This window comes from Chlorocebus sabaeus, chromosome 24 (assembly GCF_047675955.1).
Source record: "Chlorocebus sabaeus isolate Y175 chromosome 24, mChlSab1.0.hap1, whole genome shotgun sequence".
Classification (NCBI taxonomy): domain Eukaryota; kingdom Metazoa; phylum Chordata; class Mammalia; order Primates; family Cercopithecidae; genus Chlorocebus; species Chlorocebus sabaeus.
The window spans coordinates 29,180,037-29,200,144 of record NC_132927.1 but is presented as its reverse complement, the minus strand read 5'-3'; the positions used below and the strand labels follow the sequence as shown (position 1 = coordinate 29,200,144).

At 37.6% G+C, this 20,108-nt stretch overlaps 1 protein-coding gene across 1 annotated transcript in view; it reads right to left on the bottom strand.

Moving 5' to 3' along the window:
• STYX (serine/threonine/tyrosine interacting protein) overlaps window positions 1–20,108 on the bottom strand; it is a 47,681-nt gene that overhangs the window by 4,555 nt on the left and 23,018 nt on the right. The window contains exons 4-10 of the mRNA XM_037983983.2: window positions 19,018–19,115; window positions 14,497–14,557; window positions 13,717–13,753; window positions 13,283–13,322; window positions 13,140–13,190; window positions 11,834–11,906; window positions 1,530–1,623 (exon numbers count right to left, since the gene is read on the bottom strand). Of these exons, the coding sequence (XP_037839911.1) occupies window positions 1,530–1,623; window positions 11,834–11,906; window positions 13,140–13,190; window positions 13,283–13,322; window positions 13,717–13,753; window positions 14,497–14,557; window positions 19,018–19,115 (454 nt within the window). The remainder of the gene's footprint in view (window positions 1–1,529; window positions 1,624–11,833; window positions 11,907–13,139; window positions 13,191–13,282; window positions 13,323–13,716; window positions 13,754–14,496; window positions 14,558–19,017; window positions 19,116–20,108) is intronic.

Sequence of the window (20,108 nt, the reverse complement as noted above, 5' to 3'; positions counted from 1 at the left end):
AGCTATCTCTATATCCCCAAAAGTCATAATCAAGAAATTAGAATCTCAATGGAGGAAAACTTTAGGGAACAGTTAAACCAGCAGAGGGTCCGCTGTGTTTTTTGCCTAACAATGGCATGACCTTAAACTTATGCCCTACAGGACTCTTACATCATGGTAATAATAATGTTAATTCAGAGGGCATATTCTAATATGAAGAATGTTTCACTATAAAATTAATAAAGATAAAAATATAGTATCAACACAATTGAATGAGAAAAAATATCCTAGCCCTTAGGCTAAACCTAGATGCTGTGATTAAGTTTCAGATGAAGTGCTGTGCTTCTATGGGAACTCTAAATGACTAGGGGTTGGAGGAAGAGTGCATTAATCATCATGTCTTCCTGAGGAGATGACATATGAACCAAGAATGGGGAGACTAAATGTGATGCACTTTAGGTGGGGAAAAGACACACACAGGAAACCATCAGTAGTTGTTTTCTGAAATGCAGACATAAAGAGGAACAAGGAGAGAAAGAAACCGAAAAATCAGAAGGGCTTATGGCATTCTATAAACTTTTGTAGGAATGAAGCCAAAGGAGGCTTTGGCAAAGGAAAAATATTATTAGAAATATCTTTCATGGGAATAAGTCTGGCCACTATGTACAGAACAGATCAAATAACAAAAGTTTGGAGAGGAGGCAAATCTGGACTTGAACTAGATTAAGGTCACTATTAAAAAAAGGAAGGAATGTTAACAATACTGACAAAACAGACCCTACAGGATGCGGAAAGCAATTATTAGATAGATGTGGCAAAGGAAAGAAAAAAGTCAATTAGGAAGTTGAGCCTTGGGGATGAATATACAGTCATATCACTCACTATAGGCAGTGCAGTAGAGTGCAATGAATTCTATACTTGTGGATCAGATCACCTGTCCTCAATTTCCAGGTCAATGTTAACTAGGTATATAAGCTGTTCTTACTGCCTTATGTAACTGTTGGTTCAAAGGTTGAAGTGAACTGCAGGGTAGGAAAAACTGGAAATAAATTAAAAATACCTTGTGTGCTTTGTTAGGAGAGAAACAAAGGTGATAAACACGGGTAGCACGGTCTTGGGAAAGGAAGATTTTGAGAGCATGCCTGGATTAACTTTGAAAATAAGGGGCTTAGGGTACTTCTGAAATAGCAACAGACGGAGGAAAGGATGGAAATATTGATGGCAAGAGAAAAACAGCTCACATTAGCCACCCTACATGCTGTATTAACCACCCTTTACTTTTAATAAGATCACCTAAGCATGTTTAGGGCCCCTTCTCCAGATTCTTCTTATTTTAATCTTTACAACATGGATGTACTACTACTTAAAAGACTTAAGCTTATTACAGTATACATTTATTCATTATAAAATGAATCCTTTTGGAATTATCTGAGCTCAATAGTTTAACAAGTTTTCTAAATAATTTAAATTGTTCAGTGTAACCTGTAGCAAGTTCTCCACCTTTCATTATCTCTCTTCTCAAATTTCTCCAAAAAGAAAAAAATCCTTACCTGTGGTACCAGAATGAACAGATAATGACCTTTCTATCTGGAGTGGTGACATCATCTGTATTGTTAATTTTGCTAGGTAGATGGCTTCATATTCCTTAAAAAAAAAAGTTAATTACCTTGAATATATATTTACATTCTTGGGTACCCAAAATAGTGATTAAAATATACACTTTTGGTATTCTTCATCTGTACTGAAAACTCTAGTGCCATACTGTTTGAAGATAAATGGAAGTTTAAAAGTCCTGTCTCATAAATTCAGAACTACTGATAATACTGATAACTATAAATCAAGTCTGGCTAATAGCTTGCGCTAGGGTACTACATGTTGAACTGCCAGTCAGTATGGCATTAGCTATAACGATCTCTGACTTCATCTGTTTAAAAAAAACCCAAAAACACCAAAAACCTAAATTGGCAATCTCAATAGTCCTCTGCTTCCAGTTATAAGAATAAAGGCATTTTTGTTTTTCTCTTTTCTGAAAACAAGGAAAACATTTGATGAAACTAGGAAATATCCATTACCCTGAAAATGAGAAGAATGAGGGGAAAAGGAATTGATTACCAGCTAGGTCAGGAGAGCAGTCACCTTTACGGAGGGAGAAACAGATTTGTGCTTAAGAAGGGGAATGAAAAAGGCTTTTGGCGTCCTGGTAAACATTCTGTTTCTGTACTTGGGCAATAGTTACATGGATGTTTATTTACATTTTATGCATTTTCTATATGTGTATTATAATTTCAGAATAAAATTTTCAAAAAATAGAACCATACTAAGCTAGGCATAGCAGATAACTCCTCTGTGGGCCAGAGTAGGTACAGTTCATAGCTCGCTAAACAAGGTGACCTAAAATAAAACCAACAAGCCCTTGCATGGTATGACAAAGTCAGGAAATATGAGTGGCCTATGGAAGAAGGTGGGACATATTAAGGAAAATGTGAACAGGTATACCTGCCGTTTTTTGCAAGCAGCAGGCTGTAAGTATGGTAAGGAGGAAGAGAAATTTGGTTTTACATAGCCAAGCATCAGTTGATCGTGGATAGCTAAAAGTAAAGGCTAAATCAGCAATTCTAGCCTGGATATACATGAGAATCACCTGAGGCACTTTAAAACCTACATACCTAGGCCCCACCCTCACAGATTTTCATTTCATTGGCTTGGTTAAGAATTCCCCAGGTGATTCTAACATACATCAGTGTTTATCAATTTAAACAAAATAAACCTGTGATATAAGCTGCTCTGCTTCTTACTCACTGATTCATGCCACCAAAGGAACCTGGGAAAATTCAAGCTGTCTGCCTTCCCCAACCACTCCTCTGGCCCCTTTCCCACAATTTTATTCTTGGGTAAATAGCTGATCTAAGACGAATACCTCAGTTCAAAGATGACTAATAATCAAAAAGGAACCAGTGTTAGGTCTTACTCAAAGATTTTACAAGGAAAAAAACCAAAAAACAGAAAAGCAAGAGTATAACCAAACGTCATAAAGAAAATGCCATAAAACTTATACCATGAAGCAGATGAAAATTATGAACAAAGTAATCAAAGAAAATATGGCAGTTACAGGATTGAATGTTTGCATTCCTCTGAAAATTCATACGTTGAAGTCCAAACACTTAATGTGGGGACTTCGGCAGGTGATTAAGTTGGGATGAGGTCATGAGGACTGGCCCTAGGATGAAATGAGTATCCTAAGAACTATGCTCCCACCTCAAACCACTAATACTTATTCCTCTACTTCAAATGCTTTCCCCCAAATATGTGCATTTCTTCAGGTTTTTGCTCAAAATACCACTTTTCAGTAAGCCCATTTCTGACCACTCTTCTAAAAACGCAATTCTTGTCCCACCCTCCTTACATGGCCTTACTTTTCTTGGATCCATTACTTCTGACCTACTACATTTTGTTTGCTGTCTGATTCTCCCACTAAATAAGTTTCATGAGGTCAAGGATTATTGTCTGTTTTGTTCTCTGCTTTACTGTCAGTGCCTAATTAAAACAATGCCAAATAAATACTTAATGAAACAATGCAGCATGGGACATGGAAAACAATGTGAGAAAAATCAAGTGGAAAAAAAAAGAACAAAGCTGAAAATAATTACAGAGAAACTAGCAAATAACAAAGAAAAAAGGTAACATAAACTATACCGGGGTAAGGCGTACACTAAAAAGAAACAGAAAGAGAACAACCAAAAGGGCAAATACACAATAGAAGACAACTTTCCTGATATAAGGGAAGGCTTGAATTTCCAAGTGGTAAGAGCACACTATGACTCAGAAAAAAACTGATGTAGAGCAATCAACGAGATACAGCCTGTAATCCCAGCACTTTGTGATGCCAAGGTGGGAGGATCACTTGAGTCCAGGAGTTTGAGACCAGCCTGGACAATACGGCAAAACCCTATCTCTACCAAAAATAATTTAAAAAACTAAATCAGGTGTGTGGCCTCACACCTGTAATCCCAGCACTTTGGGAGGCCAAGGCAGGCAGATAACCTGAGGTCAGGAGTTCCAGACCAGCCTGACCAACATGGTGAAACCCCGTCTCTCTACAAAAAATATAAAAATTAGCTGAGTTTGGTGGCACATGCCTGTAATCCCAGCAACTCGGGAGACTGAGGCAGAAGAATCGCCTGAACCCAGGAGGCAGAGGTTGCAGTGAGCCAATATCGCGCCATTGCACTCCAGCTTGGGCAACAGAGTGAGACTTCATCTCAAACAACAACAACAAACAAACAACTTAGCCAGGTGTGGTAGTGTGTATCCGTGGTCCCAGCTACTCAGGAAGCTAGGGTGGGAAGATCGCTTGAGCCCAGGAGGTCAAGGCTACAGTGAACCATGATCACACCACTGCACTGTAGTCTGGATGACAGTGTAAAACCCCTCTCAAAAAACAAAAACACAAAAAACCAGGATACACCTTGATAAAAATTCTTATGGTCATCTAGACGAGGGGTCCCCACCCCTGGACTGCAGACCCCAGAATCAGTCCATCGCCTGTCAGGAACTGGGCCATACAGCAGGAAGCGAGTGGCACTCCAGGGAGCATTACCACCTGAGCACCGCCTCCTGTTACATCAAGAGCAGCATTAGAGTCTTACAGGAGTGCAAACCCTATGGTAAACCTATCCCTCCCTATGGTATGTGAGGGATCTAGGTTGCACACTCCTTATAATGCCTGATGATCTGGGGTAGAACAGTTTTGTCCTGAAACCATCTCCCCCCCCACCCCATCTGCAGAAAAACTGTCTTCCATGAAACTGGTCCTTGGTGCGAAAAAGGTTGCAGACTGCTGATCTAGACAACCTTCTCCTGACACAAATCAATTCACCTAACGGGGGAATCTTAAAATTGGTCTGCCTTCAAACTTTTCTAAAACAATATTTAGGCCAGGCGTGGTGGCTCACGCCTATAATACCAACACTTTGGGAGGCCAAGGCGGGCATATCACCTGAGGTCAGGAGTTTGAGACCAGCCTGGCTAACATGGTGAAACCCCATCTCTACTAAAAATATAAAATTAGCTGGGTGTGGTGGCATGTGCCTGTAATCCCAGCTACGCAGGAGGCTGAGGCAGGAGAATCACTTGAACTCGGGAGGCAGAGGTTGCAGTGAGCCGAGATTGCGCCACTGCACTCCAGCCTGGGCGACAGAGTGAGACGCCATCTCCAAAAAAACAAAAAAACAAAAAATACTTAATATCAGATCTGTGTACAAAATCACTAGGGAAAAAGTACTAAATAAAAATTTTATATCTAGCCACTGTCATTCAAATATAAGGGCAAGAGAAAAATATTTTCCAATATGCAAAGGGATAGTTTCCACGGGAATATAGTTTCCATGAACTATCCTTAACAATAATACTCAAAGTCCAAGAGTTTAATAAAGACACTGGGACAGGTAATAGGATTGGCTGAATCTTATTGAAATATAGGATTAAGGGCTGGGCACTGTGGCTCACGCCTGTAATCCCAGCACTTCGGAGGTCGAAGCGGGTGGATCACATGATCTCAGCAATTCGAGACCATCCTGACCAACATGGCGAAACCCCATCTCTACCAAAAATACAAAAATTAGCTGGATGTGGTGACATATGCCTGTAATCCCAGCTACTCGGGAGGCTGAGGTGTGTGAATCATTCAAACCCAGGAGGCAAAGGCTGCAGTGAGCCGAGATCACACCACTGTACTCCAGCTTGGGCAGTAGAGTGAGACTTATCTCAAAAAAAAAAAAAAAAAAAAAAAAAAAAAAAGGAAAAGTAAATAAATAAAACCTTAAAAATTATGTAACAAACATAAACACATCAAAAACTTTTACACTATAAAAAGAAGTTTAAAAAAAAGGATCCTTTTAAAACAGAAAGCATAATATGAAATAATGTAAGATTGTACCTGTCATTTTCAGTAAATGAAAGTGGGTTAAATTCACCTATTAGAAAACAGATGATACCAGATTTAATAGCAAAACTCAATCCTAGACAATATTGAGGAAAAGCATCTAAAATCAAGTGATTTAGAAACAGAGCGCCAAATCATGAATGAACTTCCATTCACAACTGCTTCAAAGAGAATAAAATACCTAGGAATCCAACTTACAAGGGATGTAAACGACCTCTTCAAGGAGAACTACAAACCACTGCTCAGTGAAATAAAAGAGGACACAAACAAATGGAAGAACATACCACACTCATGGATAGGAAGAATCGATATTGTGAAAATGGCCATACTGCCCAAGGTAATTTATAGATTCAATGCCATCCCAATCAAGCTACCAATGAGTTTCTTCATAGAATTGGAAAAAACTGCTTTAAAGTTCATATGAAACCAAAAAAGACCCCACATTGCCAAGACAACCCTAAGTCAAAAGAACAAAGCTGGAGGCATCACGCTACCTGACTTCAAACTACACTACAAGGCTACAGTAACCAAAACAGCATGGTACTGGTACCAAAACAGAGATATAGACCAATGGAACAGAACAGAGTCCTCAGAAATAATACCACACATCTACAGCCATCTGATCTTTGACAAACCTGACAAAAACAAGAAATGGGGAAAGGATTCCCTATTTAATAAATGGTGCTGGGAAAACTGGCTAGCCATAAGTAGAAAGCTGAAACTGGATCCTTTCCTTACTCCTTATACGAAAATTAATTCCAGATGGATTAGAGACTTAAATGTTAGACCTAATACCATAAAAACCCTAGAAGAAAACCTAGGGAATACCATTCAGGACATAGGCATGGGCAAGGATTTCATGTCTAAAACACCAAAAGCAACGGCAACAAAAGCCAAAATTGACAAATGGAATCTAATTAAACTAAAGAGCCTTTGCACAGCAAAAGAAACTACCATCAGAGTGAAAAGGCAACCTACAGAATGGGAGAAAATTTTTGCAATCTACTCATCTGACAAAGGGCTAATATCCAGAACCTACAAAGAACTCAAACAAATTTACAAGAAAAAAACAACCCCATCAAAAAGTGGGCAAAGGATATGAACAGACATTTCTCAAAAGAATACAAACATACAGCCAACAGATACGTGAAAAAATGCTCATCATCACTGGCCATCAGAGAAATGCAAATCAAAACCACAATGAGATACCATCTCATACCAGTTAGAATGGCGATCATTAAAAAGTCAGGAAACAACAGGTGCTGGAGAGGATGTGGAGAAATAGGAACACTTTTACACTGTTGGTGGGACTGTAAACTAGTTCAACCATTATGGAAAACAGTATGGCGATTCCTCAAGGATCTAGAACTAGAAGTACCATATGACCCAGCCATCCCATTACTGGGGATATACCCAAAGGATTATAAATCATGCTGCTATAAAGACACATGCACGCTTATGTTCATTGCAGCACTATTCACAATAGCAAAGATTTGGAATCAACCCAAATGTCCATCAGTGACAGACTGGATTAAGAAAATGTGGCACATATACACCATGGAATACTATGCAGCCATAAAAAGGGATGAGTTTGTGTCCTTTGTAGGGACATGGATGCAGCTGGAAACCATCATTCTCAGCAAACTATCGCAAGAACAGAAAACCAAACACCGCATGTTCTCACTCATAGGTGGGAACTGAACAATGAGATCACTTGCACTCAGGAAGGGGAATATCACACACCAGGGCCTATTATGGGGAAGGGGGAGGGGGGAGGGATTGCATTGGGAGTTATACCTGATGTAAATGACGAGTTGATGGGTGCAGCACACCAACATGGCACAAGTATACATATGTAACAAACCTGCACGTTATGCACATGTACCCTAGAACTTAAAGTATAATAATAATAATAATAATAATAAAAAAGAAAGCTTGAAGGCAAAGGAATGGGAAAACTCAAAAGGCAAATGCAAGCAAACAGAAAGAGTAGGATTTACAATATTAAACCAGGTTAATTGCAAGGTAAAATAACCGAAATCTGTCCTGGCGCAGTGGCTCACACCTGCAATCCCAGCATTTTGGGAGGCCGAGGTGGGTGGATCGTGTCAGGAGTTCAAGACCAGCCTGGCCAACATGTTTCGTGAAACCCCGTCTCTACTAAAAATACAAAAATTAGCCAGGCTTGGTGACGCATGCCTGTAAGCCCAGCTACTTGGGAGGCTGAGGCAGAAGAATCGCTTGAACCCAGGAGGCAGAGGTTGCAGTGAGCCGAGATTGCACCACTGCACTCCAGCCTGGGCAACAGAGAAAGACTCTGTCTAAAAAAAAACAAACAAAAAACCCCTGAAATTTAAATAGGGTACAACTAAAATGAAAACCTAACTTGAATTTTTATGTACCAAATAGTAAGTACAGAAAACAAACTTGCAAAACCAAAAAAGCAGAAAGAAAAAGTAAACATAAAAATAAGGAAAAAATAAAAATATAGTAATAGATTCCAGTTCACTGATTTCAGCCCAAGACAGATGAAGTGGACAAACACATTTAACTTTATCCCCTGAAAACAGAATACATCTTCTTTTCAAATGCCCATAAAATTCATGACAACAACTACATATTAAACCACAAAGAAAACATCAAAAACAATGTACTAAAAACATTCTCTGATTACAATAAAACTAAATATGAACAAAATTAAAAATTTTGAAACCCAGTCACCTATACAATTTAAAAAAAACTCAACATGTATTAGATCTAAAAAAAAAAACCAAAACTGAAATCACAGAATATCAAGCTATAACAATAAAAATAATGCCGATGAGAATCTGCAGCATGCGAGTAACACAATGCAAAGAGGATAATTAGTGGCCTTGAAGTTTTGAAAGAATAAAAAGAAACCAAGTTTTCAATTCAGGAAATTCACAACCGCAGCAGCAAACAACACTAAAGCAAAATACCAAGCAAGCAGAAATTAGAATACAGAAAAACGGCATGGACTAACCAGATGAAGAAAAAAAATAATAGAACCAAAAGATATTAAAGTACAAGATACTATTTTCCTTAACTCTATGTAGAACTCTTATGAAATCGATGATTACACAGAAGATCATAAATACTTCCAAAGTGACCTGAGGAGTATCAGAAAATCAAACCAGGCCAGGAACAGTGGTTCACACCTGTAACCCTAGCACTTTGGGAGGCCAAGGTGGGCGGATCACCTGAGGTCAGGAGTTTGAGACCAGCCTGGCAAATATGGTGAAACCTTGTCTCTACTAAAAACACAAAAATCAGCCAGGCGTGGTGGCAGGCGCCTGTAATCCCAGGTCTTCTGGAGGCTGAGGCAGCAGAATCACTTGAACCCAGGAGGCGGAGGTTGCAGTGAGCTGAGATTGCACCACTGCAGTCCAGCCTGGGCAACAGAGCACATGACTCTACCTCAAAAAAACAAAAAAAAAAAGAAAAAAGAAAAAAAAAGAAAGAAAAAACCAAACCGATACACCGAACGAAGAATGTTGTCTGAGAACTGGTCTACTGTCAAAATATATGAATGAATGAAATAATGAATAACTGAATTAGATAAAACATATGGTCAGATAATTCACAGATGCCATATACTAATGCATTAAGAGACAAGTAACTCCAATCTAATTTAAATTGATCCATGGCACAAAGAGAAACGGAAAGTTTCCATTAAAAAATGAGAACACTGATAGAGACAGTAAAACCAGAAAAGGATAGAAAAAAAAAAAAGACAAACCAATTTACTATTTAACTGATTCCAAAATCCTGAAAAAAAAAAAAAAAAGGATTAGCAAATACAATCCAGCAATACATTAAGAAAACAGTGTATCATAACCAAGTGGGATCCATTGCTGGACCAAAAGGATGATTCAATATTAGGAAATCTAATCTAATGTGATCCAGTAACTCAAGTCACCATATTAACAGTTCAAAAACCAGAACTAGCACTTTAAAAAAGAAAACTTCAGATCTCTAAAGGACACACCAGAATTTGTTATAAAGAACCGAGATGGCACCATTGCACTCCAGCCTGGGTGACAGAGTAAGACTCCATCTCAAAAAAAAAAAAAACAAAAAAAAATCATTTTTGGCTACTGATGTTAATTAGGGTAGGAGGAAATAGGCACTCCTTGTTTCCTGGTGGTATAAGTTTATATTATTTCATCTTTTTTGGAGGCAATCTGGAAACATCTATCAAATTTCAGATGCACTGGAACCCACCAATTCCACTTCAGTTACCTTACAGGTGTATTCACACAGATATACCTATCAGGATCTTTCCAATATTCTTTTTTTTTTTTTGACACAGAATTTCGTTCTTGTTGCCCAGGCTGGAATGCAATGGCGATCTCGGCTCACCACAACCTCCGCCTCCCAGGTTCAAGCGATTCTCCTGCCTCAGCCTCCTGAGTAGCTGGGATTACAGGCATGCATTACCACGCCCAGCTAATTTTGCAGTTTTAGTAGAGATGGGGTTTCCCCATGTTGGCCAGGCTGATCTTGAAACTCCTGACCTCAGGTAATCCACTCACCTTGGCCTCCCAAAGAGCTGGATTACAGGCGTGAGCCACTGTGCCAGAACAATTTTCTTAAACATAGGCATATACTGCTCTTTCAAATACAAAAATTTTAAAAAAGAATGTTTTTACACATTTAAAAACAAGTAAGAGTATAATTGGATTGTTTGTAACACAAAGGATAAATGATTGAGGGGATGGATACTCTGTTTTTCCATGATGTGATTATTACACATTGCATGCCTGTGTCAAAATATCTAATGCACCCATGTATATACCTACTGTGTATCCACAAAAAAAAGAAAAGCTTAAAAAATAATTTTAAAAAATGAAAAAAACAAGAATGTTCTCTACAACATGGTAAAAGGCAAAGAAACTTATAAAGTCAGAAGACAAACATTTTACATGAACAGGCTGAACACAGATGACACTGTTTCTCTTTTGAATGTAGTAAAAATTAAAAGTAAAAATTAAAATTTAAAGCTTGGTAACTACAACAATATATTTTGTAATAAATATTCTTGATGTTGAAATATGAGCTTTATTCCTACATAACTGGATGTAATCAGCCAGAGCACATTCTGCAGCCTATGATTTGGCCTCTTGGAATAAACTGAATAACCTGGTCTAATCAGATTAATTCACAGATTTATTGTCTTCTTCAGTGCATCTGCCAGGCATCAACAAAATATGAAACAACATGGAAAAGATAAACATATAATGGAAAAAGCTGTTACAGTTAGTATACTTAGAATCAAAACTGTCTTATGCTCTGTGTGATCAAAATGAAGAAAAAAAATCAAAGACATTTCTAACAGCCATTATTTCACCTTAGATTTGATAATGTATCTTTAACCCTTTTTTCTTGGTAATGCCAGCTTTTAAGAAAAAAAATTTTTTTAAAATTTTTTAGGGATGGGGTCTCACTCTGTAGGCCAGGCTGGAGTGCAATGGCACAATCACTGTTCACTGTAGCCTCAAACTCCTGGGCTCAAGCAATCCTCTCATCTTAGCCTCTTGAGTAGCTGGGACCACAGCCATGCACCACCATGACTGGCTAATTTTTGTTTATTTTTTATTTTTTAGAGATTGGGTATCACTTTGTGGCCCAGGCTGATCTCATACTTCTGGCTTCAAGTGATCCAAACGCCTTGTTTTCCCACAGTGCTGGGATTACAGACAGGTATGAGCCACCACACCCATTCAAGAAAATTCTTCTAAATAGAGATATAAACTTGAATAAAAGATCAAAATCATCAGATTATGGCAATTTTAAGTATTTACAAAGTAAATTGTACACCTAAATTACATGTACAAAGGATTTTATATCTTACTTTCCAACTGCCTTAAAGAGGAAGAAAAGAGAAGTTACCTGAAGTTGATGGACAAATCCAGCATTAGGATTAATACAAAATCTTCTTTCTTGAACATAAGCAAAAGCATCTCTGAAAACAGAAAAGAATATTAATGTGAGAGCATTACTTAATGAATTAAATCATAATCATACAACTTAGCAATAGAAAGGGGTAATGAGTTGTAATGGAAAAAGCATGATGAGATTAAATATAATTCCTTTGCTCACCAGCTATATGCTTATGGCAGCTTGCTCAACTTCTCTAAGTTCTATTTTGTCCATTGGTAAAATGAAGAGTCTAGTAACACCTACCTTGGGAAACTACTATGAATAGGAGATAAGTGTAAAGTGGCCAGGTGCAGTGGCTCATGCCTGTAACCCCAATCCTTTGGGAGGCCAACAAGGAGGACTGCTTGAAGCCAGGACTTTGAGACCAGCCTGGGCAATGTAGTCAGACCCCATCTCTACAAAAAACTTAAAAATTAGCCAAGCACAGTGATGTGGTATAGTCCCAGCTTCTTGAGAAGCCTACTTGGGAGGCTGAGGAAGGAGAATTGCTTGAATCCGGGAGGCGGAGGTTGCAGTGAGTCGAGATCATGCCACTGCACTCCAGCCCGCCAACAGAGCAAGACTCTGTCTCAAAATAAATAAATAAATAAATAAATAAATAAATAAATATTTGTATTCAAATAATATTCTTTTAAGAATAGATATTTTTAAGCAAAGTTTTCCGTTCTAATTTAAATATAAAAGTGGACTGAAATAGAAAAAGGTGTCAATGATTACTACAAGATTTCTAATTTGTAGAACAAGAAAAACTGAGAAAGGAAATACTGTACACTGGCCAGGCTTTTGCTTTGTCTTGGGGTAAGAAGCTCATGACCACCCCCATCTTTTAAAAAATCTATATAGAATGCTTGGAAAAGATAATTTTTGATAAGAAAGACTACTCTGAATTACAAACAGATGCTGCAAACAATTCCTAGGTAATTTTTCATCCAACTATTGTTAAAGTAGAACATGACAAATTAGCCTTTTAAATAAGGCAAGCACTAACATTTGTGTTCAGGAGTTTTTATACTCAGACCAACCAATTCTCTTCTCGTAAGTAGTTTTTCATAGGATTTCCATATTAGCCTATGCATACCTATACAACTAGATAAATTAGGTTGAGACTAACCATAGAATAAGGGCCTGCCTAATCAAACATGACTACATGAAAAATAATCAGGGGAATAAGAACTTCAAACTTCCAAACCATTCCCATTAAGCTTCATTTTAATGAGAATTTAAACTGTGGCTAGGTTTTAGGGTATTTTCTTACCTGTACTTCATTCCAAATGTTTCCATAATGTACGCAATAACAAAGGCTGCACTGAAGAGGGGGAAATAATTTTAGAAAACAACCAGAAAATACAATTCATTAATTAAATGTTACAGAAAGAAAGATTATTTCTAACTTCATACCTTCTGGAGATCCCTGCATTTCCATGCACAAGAACTTTTCCTGAAAAACATGAATTCGTTATTCTAATAGAAAAACACCTGAGTCAGCAGCTGAAATATATTGAAACCACAGTCAAGTAACTCCTTCCTTATATACTATAATCACTTGGATGTTTATTTTCAAATCTTTACAATTTGTTATTATTAACTGTGTAAAGAATATACCAGACTCTTATTAAAGAAATTGAAAGCTCACAGAGAATTTGAAAACAGTCTAAGGGATACTCCAGAAAGCCTATCCAAATGAAACAAGTAATTGGGAAAATAAAAATTTGGGAGTAAGCTACTACATGTAATTGTAACTTCCATATCCTGCATTTAAGACAAATACCAACTAAAAAATTAACAAATAATCAAAATATAAACATTAGTTAAGGAAAGGAAATATTATTTACCTCCTGTTTGTAAGCTCCCATCAATAAATTCCTTAGTCTGGAGGCAAAAGACATGTGGATTAATGTAAGCATAAAATAAATGCATATAATGAAATAAAATGAAACCTATTGAAAACAATTTCCTAATTTATAGGTATAAAAATTATCTTAATTCACAAATTTCCAAAATGCTACAAATAATTGTCTTGTATAGTAGACAAGTCCAAAAAAAAAAAAAAAAAAAAGAAGCCAAAATTTAATTTGAATCTAATATATTCACAATATGATTCCTCAAATTTCTGAAGAACATAAAAAAATTTTCTACAAATAATTCATTTTTTAAAAAAACACAATCACATAATTTTCAGTCATAGCAAAGTAAAAGTAGTAAGCTTTACAAGCACAATTAAAGGGGCCAGGTGTGATGGCTCACACCTGTAATCCCAGTACTTTGGGAGGCTGGGGCGGGCGGATCACTTGAGGTCAGGAATTCGAGACCAGCCTGATCAACACGGAGAAACTCCATCTCTACCAAAAATACAAAATTAGTTGGGCATGGTGGCTCATGCCTGTAATCCCAGCCACTTGGGAGGCTGAGGCAGAAAAATCACTTGAACCCAGGAGGCGGAGGTTGTGATGAGCCAAGATTGTGCCATTGCACTCCAGCCTGGGCAACAAGAGTGAAACTCTGTCTCAAAAAAAAAAAAAAGAAAAGAAAAGAAAAGAAAAAAGAAGCAGCACAACTAAGAAGTCAAATCATAAATAAATTTAAATGTTATTTTTTAAAATACTGGTACCTACCATAGGGAAAAAACGTATTATATTTTCAACTGGATTATCTGCAATATCCAGGACTAAATATCTGAAAATAGAGTATTTTGTGATAAGCACACTTTAAGTAAAACGCTTAATGTATTTTTAAAAAATAACTCATTATTTCTCGGTAACCATGACAAGAATGCAAAACAACTTTCAAAGTATCATATTCCCAAGAACTGTGTGGTAGATTTTACATTGCTTGAAGGCATTAAAACCTGAAACACCATGTTAACATCTCTGATATTTTAGTATTTAAAAAATCCATCAGCCTGGGCACAATGGCTCATGCCTGTAACCCCAGCATTTTGGGAGGCCAAGGTGGGAGGATCACTTGAGCCCAGCCTGAGCAGCAGGGAGGGAGACTCCATCTCTAAAAAATATTTAAAAATTAATATTAAATATTAAATATTAAAAAATTGGCTGGGTGTGGTGGTGTGCACCTATAGTCCCAGCTACTCAGGGGGCTGAGGTAGAATTGTGTGAGCCTGGAAGTCAAGGATATAGTAAGCTATGATTGGGCCACTGCACTCCAGCCTGGGCAACAAAGCAAGATTCTTATCTCAAAAATAAATACATATTTTATTGGCATATAATGAACTATTTGGCTAAAATAGAAAAATCACAAGCAGAAAGATACATTCCTCTAGATCAGAGTGGACCTAGAAATAAAGACAAAGGTACCTGTAATTGTTATGTTATTCTTTTATTTCTATCAATTTCTCTAAGACCAGAAGATTGTTCTCTAAGTGGTCCTGTGACCCCTGCTCATAAAACTACAGAGGACATTTCAGAGGAAGTCCAAAGTCTAAAAGAGAAGGAACAAATAAAAACAGAAGGCATGGTCTATGGAACCATGACTCAAACATCCACTGTTTGAACTAATTTTTAGTAAAGCAAAAACAAAAAACAAAAAACCAGCTGAGAGAGCACCTATCTTGAATTTTACACTTTACAAAATACTTAAAAATAAGGCATTTTTAATATGTTAGCTTGTTTTATTTTGTAAAAAACTTCCATTTCTAAGCATTCCTAAGACCACTGTTTATTAACACAACTATAGGCAATTAGCTAAGTTATTAAACTAGTTTTAAGGACAATTTTGCATTAAAAATTACAGTTCTTCAATGATCAGTTACCCAGTAACGACTTCAAAGAATTCAGGACTTTAATACAGAGAAGCTGAGGCCAAGCATGGTGGCTCACGCTTGTAATCCCAGCACTTTGGGAGGCCAAGGCAGGTGGATTGCCTGAGGTCAGGAGTTCAAGACCAGCCTGGCTAATAAGGTGAAACCCCGTCTCTACTAAAAATATAAAAATTAGCCAGGTGTGGTGGTGCACACCTGTAATCCCAGCTACTCAGGAGGCTGAGGCAGAGAACCACTTAAACCGGGAGGCGGAGGCTGCAGTGGGCTGAAATCGTGCCACTGCACTCCAGCCTGGGTGAAAGAACAAGACTCTGTCTCAAACAAAACAAAACACCACAGAAGCTGAACCCCAGGATCTGAGGAAAATCCAAGATTTAACCCACAAGGATTTCAACAATAACTGTAGCCTGAAGTGATTGGGAATTCCAGTTATATAAAACAATGCTTCAGAGGAAAAATGTTAACTCAGAATGAAATTAAATATTTTAATGCATAACATATTCTGTGTCAAGAACTACTAGTAGAATTACCAATCTCTAAAAACTAGTACTGTAAATGTTTAAGGAGAAATGGTTCTTCCATTAGGATAAAGAACCTGCACCAACAACATTATAATTTGAACAAAAATTCAGTACACATTAGAAATGAACAGTATGATTTTTTGGTTGGTTTGTTTTTCTTAAGATTAGTTTCACCTTATATAGTTCGATATTTTAAAACACAACATTCTCATTTTCTTTAATAATTCTATGCGTATACACATAAATACACATACACAACAGAAAAAGACTTTGGGAGGCCGAAGCAGGCAGATTACGAGGTCAGGAGTTCAAGACAAGCCTGGCCAACATGGTGAAATGCCATCTGTACTAAAAATACAAAAATTAGGCCGGGTGTGGTGGCTCACGCCTGTAATCCCAACAGTTTGGGAGGCTGAGGTGGGTGGATCAAGAGGTCAGGAGCTCAAGAGCAGCCTGGCCAAGATGGTGAAACCCTGTCTCTACTAAAAACACAAAAAAAATTAGCCCGGAGTGGTGGTGGGCGCCTGTAATCTCAGCTACTTGGGCGGCTGAGGCCGAGAATTGCTTAAACCTGGGAGGCGGAGGATGCAGTGAGCCGAGATCACGCCATTGCATTCCAGCCTGCGCAAAAGAGCAAAACTCCATCCAAAACAAAACAAAACAAAATTAGCCGGGAGTGGTAGTGGGCGCCTGTAATCCCAGCTACTCAGAAGGCTGAGGCAGGAGAATTGCTTGAACCCAGGAGGTGGAAGTTGCAGTGAGCCAAGATCATGCTGCTGCACTCCAGCCTGGGTGACAGAGTGAGACTCCATTTCAAAAAAAAAACAAACATGAAAGAAAAATGCGTCCCTCTACCATCACAGGCCCTGAATTTTCCTTCTTAGAAGCAATCACTATGAAGTTTCTAGCCTGTTGGTCCAGAAATTTTCTATGCATATACAAGAATAAATATACTTAATGTAGTATATATATATTTACTTAACACATTGCGAATATATACACATTGTTCCACACTCTGCTTTGTTCATGCAGTGCATTATTTTGGAGATCATCCCAAATCCAAACACATAGATATATTACATTCTTTTTCACGGTTACATAGTATTCTATGTTCAAACAATGTATTTTAGAGTATGTATACAGATATTTATAGATTGGTTTCATTTTAAAAATAAAGCAGAGCATTAAAATTATTTTTTTTTGAGACAGAGTCTCACTCTGTCGCCAGGCTGGAGTGCAGTGGGACAATCTCGGCTCACTGAAATCTCTGCCTCCCGGGTTCAAGTGATTCTCCTGCCTCAGCCTCCTGAGTAAATGGGACTACAGGCGCACGCCACTATGCCCAGAAAATTTTTGTATTTTTAGTAGAGACAGGGTCTCTCTATGTTGGCTAGGATATTCTTGATCTCTTGACCTCATGATCCACCCCCCTCAGCCTCCCAAAGTACTGGGATTATAGGCGTAAGACACTGCACCCAGCTTTTTTTTTTTTTTTTTGAGATGGAGTCTTGCTCTGTCGCCCAGGCTGGAGTGCAGTGGCATGATCTCGGCTCACTGTAACCTCTGCCTCCCGGGTTCAAGCAATTCTCCTGCCTCAGTCTCCTGAGTTGCTGGGACTACAGGCATGTGCCACCACGCTCAGGTAATTTTTGCTTTAGTAGAGATGGGGTTTCACCACATTGGCCAGGCTGGTCTCGAACTCCTGACCTCAGGTGATCTGCCCACCTCGGCCTCCCAAAATGCTGGGATCACAGGCATGAGCCACTGCGCTGGCCTAAAATATTTTTAACATATATACTTTTACATAGATATTGAAGGAAGAAGCTGCCTCCTCAGAGAGGAGCATGGTGGTTTGGGTTTAGAGGAGAAAAAGTAGAGTTTTTGTACCAGGTGTAACATACTCTATTTTAAAAATGAAGTTAAAAAATAAAGAACATTAAAAACCACTACCTGCTCAACTGAACTTGTAAGATAAACAAGAACATCAAATGAGATGCCATTTTTACTCCATTAGACTTTGAGACTCTCCAAAATGTTTCATAATTCCATCTTGGAGAGACACCAAGGGAAGAGTCACTCTCATACTTGATAGTGGGAATGTAAACTGACACAATGCACTGGAAAACAATCTGCAACATCTATCAAAATTTAAAATGTTCATACTCATATCCAGCAATTCTACAAATTTGCCCTATCAATATGCTAACATATAAATTGAATAATATGTACAATGATAGTCACTATATGCTATACATATTAGTATAAGGCCAGAAACAATCTAAATGTCCAACAGACTGAATAAATTTTAGTAAAGCCATACAGTGGATTATAATGCAACTTAAAAAGAATAACCAGTTTGATATACATACTGATATAAACCAATCTCCAAAAAATACAAAGTAAAAAAAAAAAGAAAGGTAATGTAAAAAACAAAAGTTTATCTATAAGAATATGCTCATAAATTTAACCTAACACTGGAAAGCTACCCAATAAAGAGGTAATAGTAGATGTTGTTTCCCTGTACCTATCCCTAGATACTCAATTCCTTTATCCCTCAAGAGATAAAATAATGTATACTAAAATCTACTTTTCAGTATATGTTATTTTAAAATTCTTTTTTATTTTTACTTTCCAAGAAACTTCTTGACAATACACACTATTTTGAACCTTTAGAATTCTGCATTATGGGCATAAATTATTTAAGTATTTTAAGTAAAATTTATTGTAAAAAACTATGTACTATATGACCCGTTTTTTATATACAGAAAAAACTGATGGTACAAAACCTGAAATGAAACTTCAATAAGTGTTTTACAAATCATAGCAATAATTCTTACCTAAATAACTGCTGAAAGTTTGGTTTAATAAAGTTTGCTTCAATATTTTGTCGTATGCATATTATATGGGTTATTCCATGTTTCTGTAGTATAGGTAGCTGTAAAAAAAAAGCAGGGGGAGGACAGGGAAGATGAATATTTTAAAATATCAAACATCCTCTTACTATATAACACAGATGTTTGAAAATACACAGAACCCAAGTTTCTGCTTAAGTCCAGGGGATTAAGGCTAATTTTATAATATACCTGAAGTGGATAGCAAGATATTTCAATGATTCAAGACTAATACACTAATGTCCTCAAAAGGTTAACAGGGATATTTCATACCTATAATTTTAGAGCTTGATGGAGCCTTTATGTAAGATGTTTGGCATAGCACCTGGGACACACAGCAAGTGTTTAATAAATGGTAGTTATATATATTGACTGCAATCTTTATTCTTTAGAGGGGACTACTAAGACATAAAACAGTTACATTACCAAATACTCGGACATCACTGACCTAGTTAACAGCAGTACCTGAGCCCAAATCTCTAGACAACTCCTTGCCTCTCCCAGTATACTTTAAGAGTCAGAATTAATTTACATACTTCACATAATCTAGTTAACCTTTCACCATTTAAAAATTTTCCTGAAGTTAAAAATGGCAACTTCAATGGCATGTTATTATATTCCATACAGGTTGAGTATCCCTTATCCAAAATGCTGGTCCCAAGATAGGACCATAAGTATTTCAGATTTCAGATTTTGAAATATTTGCCTTGGCTGGGTGCAGTGGCTCACGCCTATAATCCCAGCACTTTGGGAGGCCGAGGCAGGCGGATCACGAGGTCAAGAGATCAAGACCATCCTGGCTAACACAGTGAAACCCCGTCTCTACTAAATATACAAAAAATTAGCCAGGTGAGGTGGCGGGCGCCTGTAGTCCCAGCTACTTGGAAGGCTGAGGCAGAATGGCGTGAACCCAGGAGACGGAGCTTGCAGTGAGCCAAGATCGCGCCACTGCACTCCAGCCTGGGCGACAGAGCGAGACTTTGTCTCAAAAAAAAAAAAAAAAAAAGAAATATTTGCCTATACATACTGAGATGTCT